At 50.0% G+C, this 16,709-nt stretch overlaps 1 protein-coding gene across 1 annotated transcript in view; it reads right to left on the bottom strand.

Annotated features, from left to right (window-relative positions):
• The window catches only part of Hunk (hormonally up-regulated Neu-associated kinase), a 117,069-nt gene extending 101,132 nt beyond the window's left edge, over positions 1-15,937 (bottom strand). The window contains exon 1 of the mRNA XM_052741111.1: positions 14,183-15,937. Coding sequence (XP_052597071.1) covers positions 14,183-14,443 — 261 coding nt within the window. The 5' untranslated portion in view covers positions 14,444-15,937. The remainder of the gene's footprint in view (positions 1-14,182) is intronic.
• Between the last annotated feature and the right edge of the window lie 772 nt (positions 15,938-16,709).

Below are 16,709 nucleotides of genomic sequence, written 5' to 3'. Positions count from 1 at the left end.
CCACAGCTCCTTCCCTCCCTCTCCCCCTCCCTGGGGCTACACACCTGAAAGAAAAAGGTCAGGTCACCCACACCCCTCCTCTGCCCTGAAGCTTTCAATACCAAGTAGCAAACACTTCCTAAAGTTTCCAACCGCCCAAACTGGCTCCTAGCCACTCCTCCCTTCTACAGCAGGACTCCCAAATGCCCAGCGGACCCAGATATAAACCTTCATTTTCTGCTCAGCCCCTCTCACGGGCTAGATGTAACCACATTTCCATGTATTGTCTGTCACTTTGTCTGCATGCTGCCGCTGTTTGCAGCCTGTACGTAAACAGTCTTTATGAGTCATTCTGTGTTCTGAGAGAAAAAAAAAAAAAAAGACCTAAGACCTGTGGCCACCGTCCAGGTTATAGAGTGCTCTATTCCTGATTTTAAGATGTGTGCGTTGTCTGAGTGGGTGGGTATGCACAGGGCAAAGAGGGTTGTTGTTTTCTAAGACATACAGGGACATCTTGGAACTTACCAATACTATTAATGAATTTTAAATATAAACTCTTCTACAATGTATTTCTGCAGTGAACTGTCACTTCCTGAGTTCTCACTGGTTTATTAAGACATGCACATATAAAGTACTTCTGATAAAGAAGTTTAAAGAAAGGAAAGGCTTTGGGAAAAAAAGATTTTTATCTGGGAAATTTACAAAAAGATGGTTTTATTAGTTCCAAATTAATTATAATTCCTATGGCCAAAATTCTGTTACACTGAGATTAAATTGATGCCTGATTCTCGGTTTACAGCAATAAAATTTTCTGAAGTACAGATTTCCTCTTAGGGATGTTTACAGAAATGGGCTTAGAAATATAATGGTTGTGTTCTATCCTTTTACTAAATGAGACATGTAAAACCTGTGATTAGATTTCTCCAAATCCTGTTGGCATGCACTCTCAATGGGGAAAGCTGTCTCTCATTGGATAGACACTAACAGTGGGAAAAATTCTGTTACAAAGAATTATGCCTACTTGAGACATTCTGGTTAAACTACAGTGATCATAAAACTTAATCTTCTGGACAAATAATTCAATCTATTTATAAATTTGGCCAATAGACAAAATCCTCATCATGCCTCGGACCTTCAGTCGTCTGGATGGATGGTTAAATAAGTGATGGTTACTAACAGATCATGAGTTCATCACAGTAAGTTCCTTCCACGAGAAGACAAATAGACTGAGTTCATTTACTGGAAGAAGACTTCGCCAGCCTAGAGGGAAGGCACTGTATTCTAACATTTCTTCAATCCTGTTACACTTAAAAGATGTTTACAATTTTGCTGGGTTACTCTTCAGTGATAAAATGATGCTAATCTTGATTTTCAACCAGACTACAGAAAAGGATGGCATTGCCTTCCTTTAACCATGTTTTTGATATAACTGCTCACGTACCCAGACTCCACTGTACTGTAACCCAGTTTTCATGTTCAAAAGCATTCAAATGTGTCACTGTCTTTGTAAAAGCATTTTATGATTACACAGTATAATTTGTATACAAAGAAATCTAATTTGAAATAGACAAACATATTTTAAATATCTGGAAAGAAATTCCATTGTGTGTGTGTGTGTGTGTGTGTGTGTGTGTGTGTGTGTGTGTGTGTATCTGACTCCCACCATATATACACACTCCCACTTTCCTTCATGTGGGTCATGTAGATTGAACTCCGGTTGTTAGGCTTGGCAGCAAGCACCTTGACCCACCATTTTGCCAGCACAGTTCCTATATTTTATATCCAAACTCTAAGTGCCAAAACCTTTTACTATTAAGAAAAGTAGTAGCAGAGTCCAAGCCGTTGACTGCAGTTAGGGATACCTAAAGATTTAACCGGTCTTTCCCCATCTACATTCGGGCGCTGATCTGAGACCTTTGACACTCACTGTGCTTTTTTATCTCGTTAGTATTAGATATAATGCTAACAATAAACGATCAGGCTGGATCATGAAGGCTAACAATATCATGACCCAGAAGTTTCTTCCTCAGTGGCTCTGGTAGCCATTTCTCTCTCCTGAGAACTCAGCCTCATCTTCATCAGATCCAAGGAAAAGCTACACCAGTGTTTGTACAACTTCAGCAAGCAGCCTGTGTGTCGCCAGCACTTCGACAAGTATGGAGAGTTGGAATGATACAGGCCTAAAGCCAAACATCATAGCTTGGGCTATCTTAGCCTTTAAAACAAAACACACAACAACAAAAAATGGGCGATCTATTGCCGTATCATGTGACTGAACAGTCTTGCAACCAAATCAAAAACAATGTAATGATATCCACACTAAGGAGAGCTCCACCAGCCCTACGGAAGGAAGTCTATCCTTACTTCTGCCCACACTTCACAACAAATACAACTCAAATCGATCCCAAAACTCTCCGTGGACATCCTGACATCCCTTTAGTGATTATCCCTTTAATAATAGTTTTTATTCTTATGTCCATCGGCCCTCTCTATAATCCCTCTGCTAAGCCAGTTTACGCAGATCACCATAAAGTACGCCATACGTATTTACATGGACAAGACCCTCCCGGTGTATGAGTACTGATCCTGGCCTCTGAATCATCACCCGGGGATGGGGAGGTCTCCAAGATACCCCAAGAGTCTGCAGGAAGCAGCTAGAAATTGACTATGACACCCATACCCCCAGAAGGCCCCTGCTCCCCTTCTGTCTTCCTCCCTTCCTCCCTCCCTTCCTTTCCCTTTCCTGTTATAGAAACAAACAGGGTGGAGATGTTAGACCCCAGACCAGTCACTGCTAAGGTCATGCCAATTTGCAGCTGTGTCCCCCCACTCTCATAGCTGAGTAGACACACAGGCCTCAGGCTACCAGACTCCATTCTCTTAGCCCCTGGGATGGACACACATTAACTAAATGGGACCCTCCTCCACACTTCTCTACAAATCCTCACAAGATCATACATTCCTTCCTCAAAATACAGGGCTTCCCTCCCCACCAATAAGAGGCAGTGGCCTGTACTCTGGACTACTCATCAACCACGTGGCGCCGAGCTGCTGTCCACGGAAATCTATAAGGGACTCCACTCTGCCACATGGACCTGGACACTACTCCAAGCCCCTGCCATCTGCTAACTGTCGGTGGCATTAATAACTTTTCTCTTACCCAAAAAGACAACCTTCCTCCTTGAACCCCTTGAACTCAAATCCAAGATCTTTCAGTGGCCACACTAGGAAAAGGAACACATAAAAAGGTCCCGTTATAACCCCCGACTCCATCCTTGGGGGACTGGTACTAGGTCTAGGCTGAAATACAGGCCATTCCTTCCATACATAAGGAAGCAGTCCTAGGGAAGTGCGGCCCACCCATCATCACTGTGGCTGACCCATCACTATCTCACCTCCAGTCTCTCCTGAAAGATGTTCTGCCAAGTTATCAGAACGGTGCGAAAGCTCTTTCTGCGAGACGGTTCCTCCTCCTGCTGGCACCTGGGCATCAGACTTCCCCTCCCCATAGCGCAGGATTCCTTGGGGTCTACAGTTTCAACAGAATGATAAGGGAAGGGAGAGTCATGGTGTCTCTCTTAGGAATATCTCCTCTTCTCCTAGGGCATTTACAAAAGTTGCTAACTGTCCTGTCTCTGCCACCCCCTCCATCCTTCACTGAGACTGTGTTGCCAAAAAGTTGTATTTGTTTATATCTACGTCCAGTGTAATATCATATAGTTTATATTTAACAGTATACATGTCCACGTATACTTGTGTCTTTGTGTGGGGGTGTGTGTGCTGTGGGTGTGCGCTGTGGGTGTGTGTATGTGTGCGTATTCTTAATCTCATGGTGAACCTGTAAAAGGCAGAAGCTGGATACTACAGATGTGGGAACGTGTCTCTCATTCCCCAGGACCACACAGGAAGGTTATAGTACCCACAAGCACCCCAGCTCTGCCTAGGGCGCTAAGCTTCCGTTCTGCACTGATTCGTGAGCTGGTTACCTCCCTACTTACCAACACTTTCCTTTGGAGACTCTCAGCCAAGCCCCCCAACACTTGCGAAACGTTTTCTTGGGTGAATCCAGCTTTGTCATTCTCTAATGGGTTTCCCAAAATGTGGGTCTTTACATGCTAAACTTAAGAGATTCCTAGGATGGTGGTCAAAGCTGGAGGGGGAAATTAAGGCATGAGTACCCACCGCAAAATGCTTCATGGCAGAAAATGTCTTCTCCAACATAACATGCAAGACGTGGCCTGCAGCTGGTATGAACCAGTGTTCACCCTTTTATCTTTACTATCCTGATCCTCATGTGTTTCTTCCCAGCACGTTAGGGATCCGGGAGGCCAGGAAACCCCATTTTGTCTCACACAGTGAGTTGCAGGACTCTGACCTCTGTCCTATCATTGCTTGAAGACAGCCTCTTCCATGGCCCTCTGTGCTCAGTGGACACTCACGCTTCCTGCCCAGTCTAGAAGCAAAGGGCAGGTGACCAACAGAGGTCATTCCTCATGGAAAAAGAGTTCAAAGAGGGAACTGGAGAGATGGCTCCGCAGTTAAAAGCACATGTTGTTCCTGCAGAGGCCCAAGGTTCGGTCCCCAGCACTGATCTGATGGCCTCTTCTGGCTTCCACAGGCTCCTGCACACACATGGTATGCCTAAACTCATGTAAGCAAACACACGCGTACCTATTAATAAAGAGTGTCCAAACCATGGCAGAAATGTACCCCTGACAAGTTACCAAAGAGCCCCAAGACAGGCAGTAAGACAACCAGAACTCAAGCAGAGGATGAAGACGGCCAAGGTTAACAACAGGGAATGAGACCAAAGCTCATCAAATAGCTCAGGAAACAGGCGAGCAGAGCCTGCAGGATTACAGAATGTTTTGTCAAGAATCTGGGTTAGGAGACTAATAAACTTATGGAGAAAATTATAGTCAAAGAGACAGACTCCAAGCCTACGTATATCTCCATGGGAGACATCCAAAAAAAAAAAAAAATGGATGTTTGCAAATAGCAACCTCTCTCATCTGCTTCAGTGTTGGTTCACATTCTCTGGGAAGAGCTGAGGGTCCAGGAACGGTGCTCAGACTCTGCAGAATGGGCATCTTCGTCTGATCCCGTCACTCTAATAACTACCTGTCTACCGTAACGAATCTCTACAGAAAACACAGCTATTGCTGGGCCAGGGTTTTTCTTCAGGACGGCAGCCCAGCAACCCGGCCAACCCCAGACATGCCCAGCAGCATCAGGAAGAGAGAAGGACCGTTCTTGCTGTGGACCCAGTCTGACAACATGCATATTACCACTCAGAAATCCCTCCCCATATCCTGGTTTGTGATAACTGTCCCTAGGGAGACAGAAGGGGACATCCATTCACCCTAGATGGGCACCAATGACAGGCCAAAGTGCAATTTCACCCAAGTCCATTTTGGCGAGACCAAGGAGTCATTGGGCTATCTTACATAGCGTGAGTGAGGGGCCACTTACGGGAATGTGGGCGACTCCCCAAGACAGCTGCATCACTGAAAAGTCCCATTCCATCATAGATAGCGACCTCATTGATTGAAAAGCGTGGAGTCCTGCTTTTAATTAACCCTTTCTTTTCCATGCACTCCAAATCTCCTGGGATCCTTTGCCGCTGTTGGAAGGGGGCTAGGAATAGTAGCTGGAATCCCAGGGGAGGATTCCCGACTCTCTCCTCTCCTGCATCTACTGGGGAGTGTCTGTTAAAGATTCTGTTGCCATTATCTCAGGCCTGGCTTGCACTGTCTTGTTCTGTTCTAGTTGCCATGGCTACCAGGCAAAGTCCAAGATGGCATCTTGTTATAACCAGAAGAAAAAGTGCTATACAACACTCGGGAAGTTCAAAGCATGCATCTATGTGTGCCAGAGGTTACTACTGGCATCAGGAATAGGGCAGTGGTCTCCTCCTTGTGGGGCTTACGGTCTAATGGAGAGGTGAACTCATAAGCATATATCATGCATGATGTGAACGCATCAATTAGAGTTCCATCGCACCCCTCCCATACTCACAGCTCAGAGGCCTAGCTCTCCACACCTCTGAGTATGACCTTATTTGGAGACCAGGTCTTTAGAGATGTAATGGAGTTGAGGTGGGGTCATTAGAGGGGATGCTGACCTATCGCGGCTGCTGCCTTCACCAAGGGGGAAAGGTGAGCAGAGATACAGAGACGAAAACATGGAAAGACAGTGGGAAGACAGCTATCTACAAGCCAGCGGGACAGGTCTCAGACTTCCCACGGCTCTCAGAAGGAACCAACCCCACCAAGCCTGACCTCCAGAATTCTCTCTCTCCCTTCCCAGGCCTTGGAACACATTCCTCTCTTCCTCAGGGTCAGCTTGCCAGGAAATCACTCATGATACAATACAAAGACCTAAGGTGTAGCAGAACTATGCCCCGCTCACACAGACAGCTTTAAGTCCTAACCTCCAGCACAGTGGTTCTCAACCTTCCTAATGCTGCGAGCCTTTAACACAGTTCTTCACATTGTTTGTGACCCCCCAACCATAAAACTTTTTCCATTGGTACCTCATAACTGTAATTTTGCTACAGTTTTGAATCGTAATGTAAATATTGGAGACGCAGGATACTGCTATGCGACCCCCGTGAAAGGGTTGTTCAGCCTCCAAAGGGGCCGAGACCCGCCAGTTGAGAACCACTGCTCTAGTGCCCGTGAATGTGGTCTTATTTGCAAATAGGGTCTTTGTAGATGTAATCAAGTTAAAAGAAGACAAAACTAGATTAGAATGGATTCTAAATGCAATGATGGAGCCTTTATCGGAAGAAGGAAGCCGCTCAGCCGGGAGACAAAGGAACAGCCCCGTGTAAAGGGAGACAGAGGTTGGTGGGCCACATCAACAATCTCGGGATCCAGAGGACGGTATGCGCACCAAGCATCAGAAGAAGCAAAGCGCCTCCAGAGGGTGCATGGCTCTGCCCAGGCCTCCATTCTGGACTCTGATCTCCAGAAATGTAACACAATAAATAACTGTTGCTGAAGCCACCTAATCTGGTAATTTCTCACAGCCACCCCAGCAAACTAATAGAGAAAGTCAGAGCGAAAACCTACTCAAGGCATCCCTCTGCCGAGATGGTGCAGGTCAAAATGCCGGCAAGGTGATGGTCACCTGTTCAGGGTCGTTGCCAGCACTGAAGGAGAACATCCATAGAAGATCCTGAGTCCATCAGCAAACATCAGCCACCATGCTGGCACTCCAGACAAGGACTCTCAAAGTTACCAGCATCATCCAATGTGTGTGATATCCAGGCCCTGATTTTCTACACTTACCAACAGGGGAAAACGAAGGAACCTGGGGGGAACAGAAGCCCTCCCTACCCAGGAGTCTGACTGAACCCTCTTATGAGCTGAGAGTCAAGGATCTGCACACAGTTAACATTTGCTATGAAGGTTGTCTGCATAGAGATAATATCCCTTTCACAGAGATACTTTAAGTGAGAATGTTAAAATAACAATGAACCGTACTCAAGGTCTAAGCCCAGATGGCCCTTCTTCATATACCCCCACCCCCACCCCAAGCTGGAAACCAGCCATGTTCTAGAAATCTCATAAAGAAACCCCATCTATAGTAAAAGACTGCCCTTATGATGCATGGCTTTTCCCTACCAGACAGCAGTCCCTCCCAAGGCATCTCCAGGGCCACCCTGCAATCATAATTTCATTTTTTTAAGGAGCGGGAGACAAAGGAGGGGGGCTTCTTAGCAAGCTTTTCAGACATAACTTGAAAACCACCAAAACCGTATGCACGGATTGCTGAGACACTGAGGCAGAGCTCTCTCTCCCTTGCGGAGACAACACTCACATTTGGATGTGTACAGCCCTCTCCTTAATCACTGCTCTAGTAACCTCCTAGTTAAGAATCTCTGTTAAAACTTCTTCTTGTGTGTGTGTGTGTGTGTGTGTGTGTGTGTGTGTGTATGCATGTGCATTCACATGTATGTGGGTGTACATGTATGTGGGTGTACATGTATGTGGAAGCCTGCCCATGTCACATGTCTCCATTTGTCTTACTGAGGCAGAGTCTCTCACTACAAATAAGCTCATCTCTTCAGCTAGTCCAGCTAACCAGCTTGCTCTGTGGGTTCTCTGTCTCTGCCCCCACTCACTAGTATTATACTGCCATGCCCATCTGGCTTTTATGTGGGTTCCGGGGACCCGAACTCTGGTACTCACATTTACACAGCTCGTACTTCCCACCCTGAGCCATCTACCCAGCCCTAAAAATCTCTTTTTACAATTTTAAATTATCCTATTTATTTACGGGGATGGCGGTGGGGGCGTGTGCCCTGGCATGCCTGTGGAAGTCATAAGGACAAATGGCAAGAACTGGCTGGTCTCTTCCATCGTGTGGACCCTTGGAGATCGGGCTCAGGTCATCAGTCTGGGTGGCCGGTGCCTGTACCCACTCCTGAACCACTTCCCCAGCCCAAAAGTCTCTAAATAACTGTCAGCTCCGCTTCTTGCTTACCCTGAAACTGTTCGGTCGACATCAAGGATCCAGCCAGCTTCACCTGGGCTGAAGCCCCTGAAAAGAATGCCTCGGGACGTGTCCAACTGCGGCTGACAATCGCAGCATCCAGCCGCACTCCCGTGAGAAAGCAGGGAGGGAATTGAGGTCAGGTCAGCCCGTGGATGTGGCCAGAGCCAGGGCACAGCAAGGGTGAGACGGAAGTGCCTCAACGAGCAGATGCTGGCCTAAGCATGCACGAAGGTCTGAGGCTGATCACCGTGATGCTCTGAATAAGAATGGCCCTCATAGGGTCATGTACTTGAATGTTTGGTTCCCACTAGTAGAACTGTTTGGGAAGGATTAGGAGGTGTGGCCTTCTTGGAGGAAGTGTATTGCTAGGGGTGGGCTTTGAGGTTTCAAAAGTCCATGCCCAGCCCAGTCTCCCTCTCTGCCTCCTGCTTATGGATCAGATGCAAGCTCTCAGCTACTGGCCCAGCACCACGCCTGCCTTCTGGCCCCCATGCTCCCCACCATGACAGTTACGGACTCTGAAACTGCAAACAAGCCTTCAGCTAAATGCCTTCTTTTACAAGTTCTCTTGGTCATGGTGTCTCTTCACAGCAATAGAACAGTAACTAAGACAACCCCATCACTGAATAAACTGATGGCGGACACCCACAATCCCAGGACTCTAGAAGTGGGGGCAGACGGACCAAACAGCTCAAGGTCTCTTTTCCCAATGACATGGCAAGTTTCAAAGCCAGCCTGTGAGGCCCTATTTCAACAACACAAACCAAAACCAATAAAGTAAGGCCCACTGACTGGGGTGCAATTAAGCAAGACGAAAGTCTCTCACTTAACATGAATGATAGAGAGAGGCAAAAAAAAACCAAAAAACTCCAGTACAAATGTCACTGCATGCCCAAGCCGTCGACCCAACCTGCCCATCTCTTCAGATGGATGTGGCTGCCACTCCCCACCCCTGCTAGGAAGAAAAACACTGCTCTGGGTAATTGCCACCTCCCTGGAGTAGCCGCCAACATGCAAACATTGATGGGCCCAAAGACCAGAATCAGATTAGTAAGTGCAGTCTGGACTCAGCACCTGCAGAGAAAATGCAAGCTCCTCCTCGTGGGCACCATTCTGCACGGTGATGCTGGCTCCCGGCACCCTTTGAAGTCCTTTGGCCCTGTATCAATGAGCACTAAGAAACAAGCCCTACATGCCAATCTCCGTCATCATCACCAAGTACTTCAAAAAGATGAGGCAAGGCCGGAAGTTCAAAAGAACGTGCCCACAACCGCACCACTTGTAATCCAGGAAATTATAGGCACTGCCGTCACAGGAGACTCACAGGGCAGGTGCCTCTGCAAATCTCCTCTTCTTGCCAACAGGCCCCTGCTGGAGGTTAATAGGAACTTCCAGTCCTCCGCGCAGGCCTTGCACCGCAGAGCCATGGCCCCTGAAATTTCTAGCACTTCAAAAGAAATACAGGGTTTAGCACCTGTTTGTTTCAGAAATACTTGCTAAAAACAGATCTGCCAAAAGGCCACCTCTAAAATTAGTCATATTTCCTGCTCCGCAAAACATAGTAAAAGGGTAATTTTAGTAACTTCTTCACTCCAGGTATCTGGTACCGTGGTGTTCTGTGCGCGATGACTTGTAACTTACTAAGCAGGCAGTCCTTGTTTGGGGCCCCAAAATAGCTCTAATGAAATGTGTAAACGGGCTCTTTAAATAAAAACCGAAGGTGAGAATGAGTTATCTGAGATAGTTCAGTGTACCCTTGGCCTCTTAATCACAGGTGCGGTGAAGGTGAAGGAGCCCCGCCCCCGCTTGCCCTGCTGGAGTCAAGTTTGCCTACCCCGCCGGCCGGCTGTGCCCGAGACAGGCTGTGCCCGCGACAGGCTGTGCCCGCGACATCGCTGTTCTTTCCCCTACGGAACTGCTTTGCTTTGTTCTTAAGTATTTTTTTTTTGTTGTTTGTTTTTCGAGACAGGGTTTCTCTGTGTAGCTTTGCGCCTCTCCTGGAACTCACTTGGTAGCCCAGGCTGGCCTCGAACTCACAGAGATCCACCTGGCTCTGCCTCCCGAGTGCTGGGATTAAAGGCGTGCGCCACCACCGCGCGGCTGTTCTTAAGTATTTTTAACTTCATCACATTTGCTGGGGAGAGGTGGCGCACAGCAAAGGGCACCTGGGGAAGTCTGAGGGTCAGGGGACAGCTCTTACAAGTTGTCTCTCTTCTTCCACCACGGGAGTACCAGGGAGGAAGCATGGGTCACCCGGCCTGCCAGCAGACACCTGTCACTGCTAAGCCCCTTCAGCTTTGGTCTACTCACGTTTTCAAATGTGATAGCAACTTCTGGTGGGTCTAACACAAGCATCTCTTTACCTACGGAGAACCACTGTGAGGCCACAAGCACAGCCTCCCCCAGTCTGTCAGAGGTGCTAGTCCACACTCCTGCCCGGCAACTCCGTTCTCTAGGTCAAAGCCGCAATGAGTGATGCTTTCCAGAATCTAACAGATGATTCCTGGTCCAAACATCACTTCAGCCATGAATGAGAACATAGTAACTAAGAGTCCCACATGATCAAGTGAATATTTATTTCTACGGACAGAGACTGTCTTCACTAAAGGAGAGTAAAATTTAGGTCTCAGACCTAAGCCATCCTTTGTGTCCAGCAGTAAAGGGGTCATCCAGATTCAGATTACTTCCAAACAACTTAAGAGGCCCTTTAGGTAAAAACACTTCCCTGCCTTGCAGGAAGCAGGGTCAATAGGAGCCTCTTGATGAGATAGAGCTGAGCCCAAAATCAAAGTGGGGGGAAAGGGAACTAGTTTATTATCTGGACTCAGCCAGGAATGCCCAGCAAACCCTGGAGGATTTTATCCAAAGCATTTTGCAAATATGCACCTTATCAAAAAACATACCCTCCTCCCACCACCACCCACACTGCTTCAAAAGCCTTCCACTAGAACGAGTCTGAATCTGGCCACAAATGAACCAAAATAAAACACATGCTTTGATAAGAGATGCTCTGAAACAGATGGAACTCGAGATCATGTGCCCTTGTCTCCCTCCTCGCCTGGTCCGCGCATCCATTTCTCAGAACGAGCTACTTCTGAAGGCTTCCACACATGGTTCTCGCTGCAGTACTCATCACTGCATTTTCAAAAAGAAAATCTGTACCCACCGAAAGTGAAATGCAAAGGTGAAAGGCTTTAACTAGAGGTACGCATCCCGAGAAAGGGGTAATGGAGGGTGGGGATGCTGAAGCAGGCTTCCACACCATCTGCTTTCCCCGGGTGAAGCTCCTTGGCCTGCAGTTTGCAAAGAGCTTGAGGTTGCCTTCACTTTTTAACTCTGCTTTAATAAGGCAAAACCCAAAACAAAGGAGGGCTGAGGACTCATTAACTCACTCATATTTCTCTCTCTCCTCCCCACCCCCTCTTTCTCATCGCTAGGATCCGCTAAAGCCCACATCTATTCGTTAAGCACTAATGGTGTAGGGTTAGGGAGATAAAAGCTATGTATGACACCGCTGTTTCTTTAAAGTTCACAACTGAAGGAGCTAAAACCCAGGTTCCTCCTGATGCTGTTGTCCTCAGAACAGGGATGGTCCTGGCTAGAGAAAAGCGCAGCAGGAGAGACCAAGGTTTGAAGTATCACCCCTCCCTGGCCTCTATCTCTCCATCCAGGACTGGAGTCTCTAACTAGACCAGATCAGTTGGTTCAGGGAAATAATTTTACATCCACCGAGCAGTTCCTCATTGCAAAGATGAATGAAGCAGTTATAAAGACAGGAAGAAAGATTCTTCATCTGGACCCCAGTTGGGCAGAAATTCCTTGTGTTCCAAGGGATCCTCATTGGGCAGGAGTAGCATAGGATACCAAAAGTGAGGCACTGGGGGTTGGTGGGCAGGGGTAGAGGGCTGAACTTTGAATACATCCCCAGGCAGTTCAGTCAAGGCCAAAAGTGTCAGGCCATGGGGCAAAACTGCACCACTGAGGAGCTGAGGTCCAGCCCAACACGGCAAGAACCTCTAAGGACTTGTGAGCAACAGGACAGGAGAAAAGGAGGTACTTAATGCCGTGTGACTAACACCAAGACTCACCTCTTCAGAGAGGTGGCCAGGCTGAATCCTGTAGGTTAGGCGTGAGAACAAACTCCTTCACCTTCCCCCCACCAGAAAACAGGAGAACCCAGCAACCCAGCACCCTGAATGGACCTCCGCGTGTCAGGCAGGCAGGCAGGCAGCGCACCACATACCAAAGAGCAAATCAACTTTTGCTTGCCCCGGTCAACTAGCGCCAGGTCTGAAGAGTCTGCTCTTCTTAGAAGGGCTAAAGTGAGTTCATACTGAACTCTTGCTTTTTGCTTGGAAATCCAGGCAAGAGGCACTTTTAAAAATGACTCAGCCTAGCCCTCCTTACCCAGTATACAGGGGCACCCCACTTGGGACGGCTACAGAAAAAGAGGACAATTCCTCAGGATGATGGAGCCTAGTGCTCAGATGTAGGAGTCTCCCGGACAACGGAAACCAGAAGGGAAACAAAGTATCAGGAGGCTTCCGCAAGGTGAGCGCAGCCCCTTGGCCCAGTCACCAGACTTCTCACAATTTATCACTCTCACAAACTCTTAGGCCAGGCAGGGGAACCTAGGGCAGCAGACATAAGGGTTTGCCCTTGGGCTATTTGCTGCTGGGACCCCCTGAGCTCTCCTCCTTATCCTGCAGGAACCCCCAGCCTGGGGGAAGCGTTGGAGTGTTACCTCTATGTGAGGATACCAGTTTGGCAGCCCGGAGCAATTCCCTGCGTGGGGCCAAGCCGGCCTCAAAAGTAAGTCAGCCTCTTAGGTTTCTTCTCACAAATCTAAGTTACACCTGAGATCTGCCCGCACCTGGCCTGGCAAGAGTTCACACCCTCTAACTTCTAATTAGGTCGAGGTAGTGGCACTCCCGGTGTTGGGGAGGAGCTCCTTTCCTTTACCCTCCCCTAGAAAAGATTTAAAAAAGAATGGTTATCTCCAAATCTCTAAAGTCCGGGGCCTAGCTGCGTAACTCTGCACCTGCCAAAAGCAGGGTCTTCGCTGCGACTCAACAGCTGCCCAGCCCACGCGGCTGGAGAGGGTAGCTTCCCCGGCCTCAACTCTCCTCCATGTCCTCTCCAGAGCCCAGGAGGGATGAAACTCTAAGCAGTCTGAGAGCCTGGCTACCCTGTTCTCTCGCCTCACATTCCAGACGACGCAAGGCTCGCTCTCTCGCTCTCTCTCTCTCTCTCTCTCTCTCTCTCTCTCTCTCTCTCTCTCTCTCTCACACACACACACACACACACACACACACACACACACACACACACACACGTCTTGATCTAGTTCCACCGCCCCTACGGTCAGAGACAGCAGGACCCCCCCCCCCCCCATCCCCAACGCCACCTCTACGCCCGTCCCCCCGTTCCCTTCTCTGGCGTCCGCCAGGCGGCACCCTTCCAAAACAAAACAGAAAGGCAGTGCGGGGTAGTTTCGCGGGTTCATCTATCTGTCCGGGTCCCCCCACCCCACGAACCTGACCCCCACCCCACCCCCATCACCCATCAGTGGCTGCCTGGTGGCCCACTGCGAGAGCCTGAGAGTGCGTCTAGCTACACCAGGTTGGACAAGCAGGCAGAGTGCTCGCGGGACAGTGCTCCCAGGTCCTTCCCGCCAGGCCCGCGCGCCCCGGCTCACCTTCTCCCCGGTCAGCACGTGCAGCCCCTCGCGCACCTTGGCGAAGGAGCCCTCGCCCAGCTTCCTGCTGCCGATGAGGTAGTTGCCCACGCGCTTGTGGTGCTGGAAGTCCCGGAGCCGCTCGCGGGACACGCCGCTCACCCAGGCGGGCAGGAAACTTCCCTCGCAGGCCGCCGCCGGCCTGGCTGCGTCCTCCGCGCCCCCGTCGCCCCCGGGAGCCGCCGGCTCGCCCAGGAGCCCGTCTCCCGCCGCTGCCGGCATCGCGCCCGCTCCGCTCCCGCGCTCGCCGCTGCTCCTCCTCCGGCTGCCCGGGGCTGCCCCGGCTCCTCCTGCCGCCGCCCTGGACCCGGCCCCGCCCGGCCCGGGTCTCCGCGCTTACGCCCCCCGCGCCTCCGTGCGAGCGCGGCGCGCAGACAATAGCTGGCGACGGGGCGACCGGGGACCCGCCCCCGAGAAGTTACTCCTCGGAGGATCGGTCGCTCAGATCGCGTCCGCCGTCCCGTCGGGTGCCCTGCTCGGGTGCTGGAGCGAGCAGCTGCTGGTCCGAGAGGAGCGAGGTCGGGTAGCCGGGTCCCCCAAGCCCAGGCGCCGCCGCCCTCTAGCCCGCCGGGTCGTCAGCGGTGCGCCCCGGGGCCGCTCCCGCCGGAGAGGAGCGCGCGGCGGGCTGCAGGCGCCCTCTGGAAGGCAGCAGAAGAAAGCCTCATTCAGTTTGAATTTGCAGAAATTTAATCCGCTCGCGGGCGGCGGGGACAGACGCGAGCTCCACTCGGCAGCCCGAGCACTTTCAAATCCCTCCTAGCCCCTCCTTCCTTTCCCCGCGCGCAACAGCCGAACTCGACCCTTGCTGGAGAGGGGAGGGGAAGGGAGAGGCGGAGTGGGCGGCGAAGTCACCTGAGCGCCAGACAGGGGGGACCCCGCGCGGCCGCGGAGACGCGCGCTCCCGGGCTGGCCAAGACCTGCCGCCTCTGGCGGCGCGGATCGCGCTGGTTCTGTCTGGGCTTGAGCTCTCTGGACCTTTAGGGAGTGAATTTCCGCACTAGCAGCACGCAGCAGGGGCAGGGGAAAGAGAAAGAGGAGCTCTGGACTGTAGGAGGGTTGGGTCCCCAGCCCAGAGTGGCACACAGTAGGGACCCTGGACGATGGATGGATGGATGGATGGATGGATGGATGGATGGATGGATGGATGGATGGATGGATGGATGGATTTCCGGGAACGTAGCAGGCTGTGTGTCGGGATTCGCGCGCAGACCAGATGACTGGGTTGAAGAAGCAGCCGCCACAGTTAATAGTAGTGGCGGCAGCATAGGAACCAGGGCGTTTGCTGCCTGTGCGGGTACGTTTGCACCCTCTCTGCTTTCCATAGCGATGATGTCGGTGATTGCAGGGTGATCCGGACCAGAGCTTCGCCGCTCCTGGATGCTTTTGTTCTGCGGGCTCTGTACTGATCTCACATAAACAATTACATCTGTTCTGAGACACCTACCCGATATCTCCAGGATCCCCAACATCTTCGTGAACCAAAATGAGGGTTACAAAAAAAAAAAAAAAAGGATGCAGACAGGCCTTTCCAAATTGCGACCTGTTGAGGTGGCCGTGTCTAATGCAAATTAATTTAACCTGTGGTCACTCAGCATCTGCGCTCAAGGGGAGGATTCCCTCCTAACAAAGTTCATTTCATTGTTTACCCCGCAGTAAACAGGTATGACATCATCGATCCACATTAATACTCGGAGATGGGGGAGGGGACATAGCTGTCACCCTTCCAGTGTGTGTGTGTGGGGGGGGGGGGGGATGTCCCTAACCTATCTGAAAAATAACCTAAAAAATGCCTGTTTTCAAGTTTGAGCATCATTTGTTTTGAATCACGACATGCTGTCAGTCTCCTCCCTGGCTCTCATGACCCAGTCTAGTGCTGGGCTCTCCTTGCTCTGGATTTCCCACAATAAAGACAAGCGTTCCACTGCTTTCTTGCTGTACTTAAGGGACTTCTCAGCTCCTACAGTTTCTGCAGGGCGCATCCAATCGCTTTCACGTTTCCCATTCAGTAATTTAATTTTGAGAAGACTGGAGGTGGGGAGAGAGGATTTGCTAGGTCTACTGTGTGGGGAGGATGAAGCCCACTTTGGGGAGAATCTTCCACCAGGAAAGGATTTAAAGTTTCCCAGTGTTGTGTCATTTAATTTTAGGAAATTAGCTCTTTGTGAAAACTTAAGAGATTTGTTTGTTGCCATTTAAGGCAAATCCCAGAAAGTACTCGTCATTTCTGGGGGAAACACTTCACAAGGGGTGGAAGTCCCTTACAGTGAAATAAAGACTTTCTTTCCTTTTAATGTTTTGATTATGCCCTCCCAGGGTAGAGGTCAGGAAAGGGGTGAAGAAGAGAGAAAATGTGGGCCCATTAAATCTTCTTCAGGCCTGCTGCCTGGATCTGATCCAAGCTCACTGCTAATTCTACTGGCTGGGATGGACGCCAAAGAGAAGTTCAAATCCCACCCCTGCCTGGGGGTAGTGGCTGGTTTTTGAACTA

Source organism: Peromyscus californicus, unplaced genomic scaffold (genome assembly GCF_007827085.1).
Source record: "Peromyscus californicus insignis strain IS unplaced genomic scaffold, ASM782708v3 Scaffold_16__1_contigs__length_79575227, whole genome shotgun sequence".
Classification (NCBI taxonomy): Eukaryota; Metazoa; Chordata; class Mammalia; order Rodentia; family Cricetidae; genus Peromyscus; species Peromyscus californicus.
This window is presented reverse-complemented; position numbering and strand designations above follow the sequence as displayed.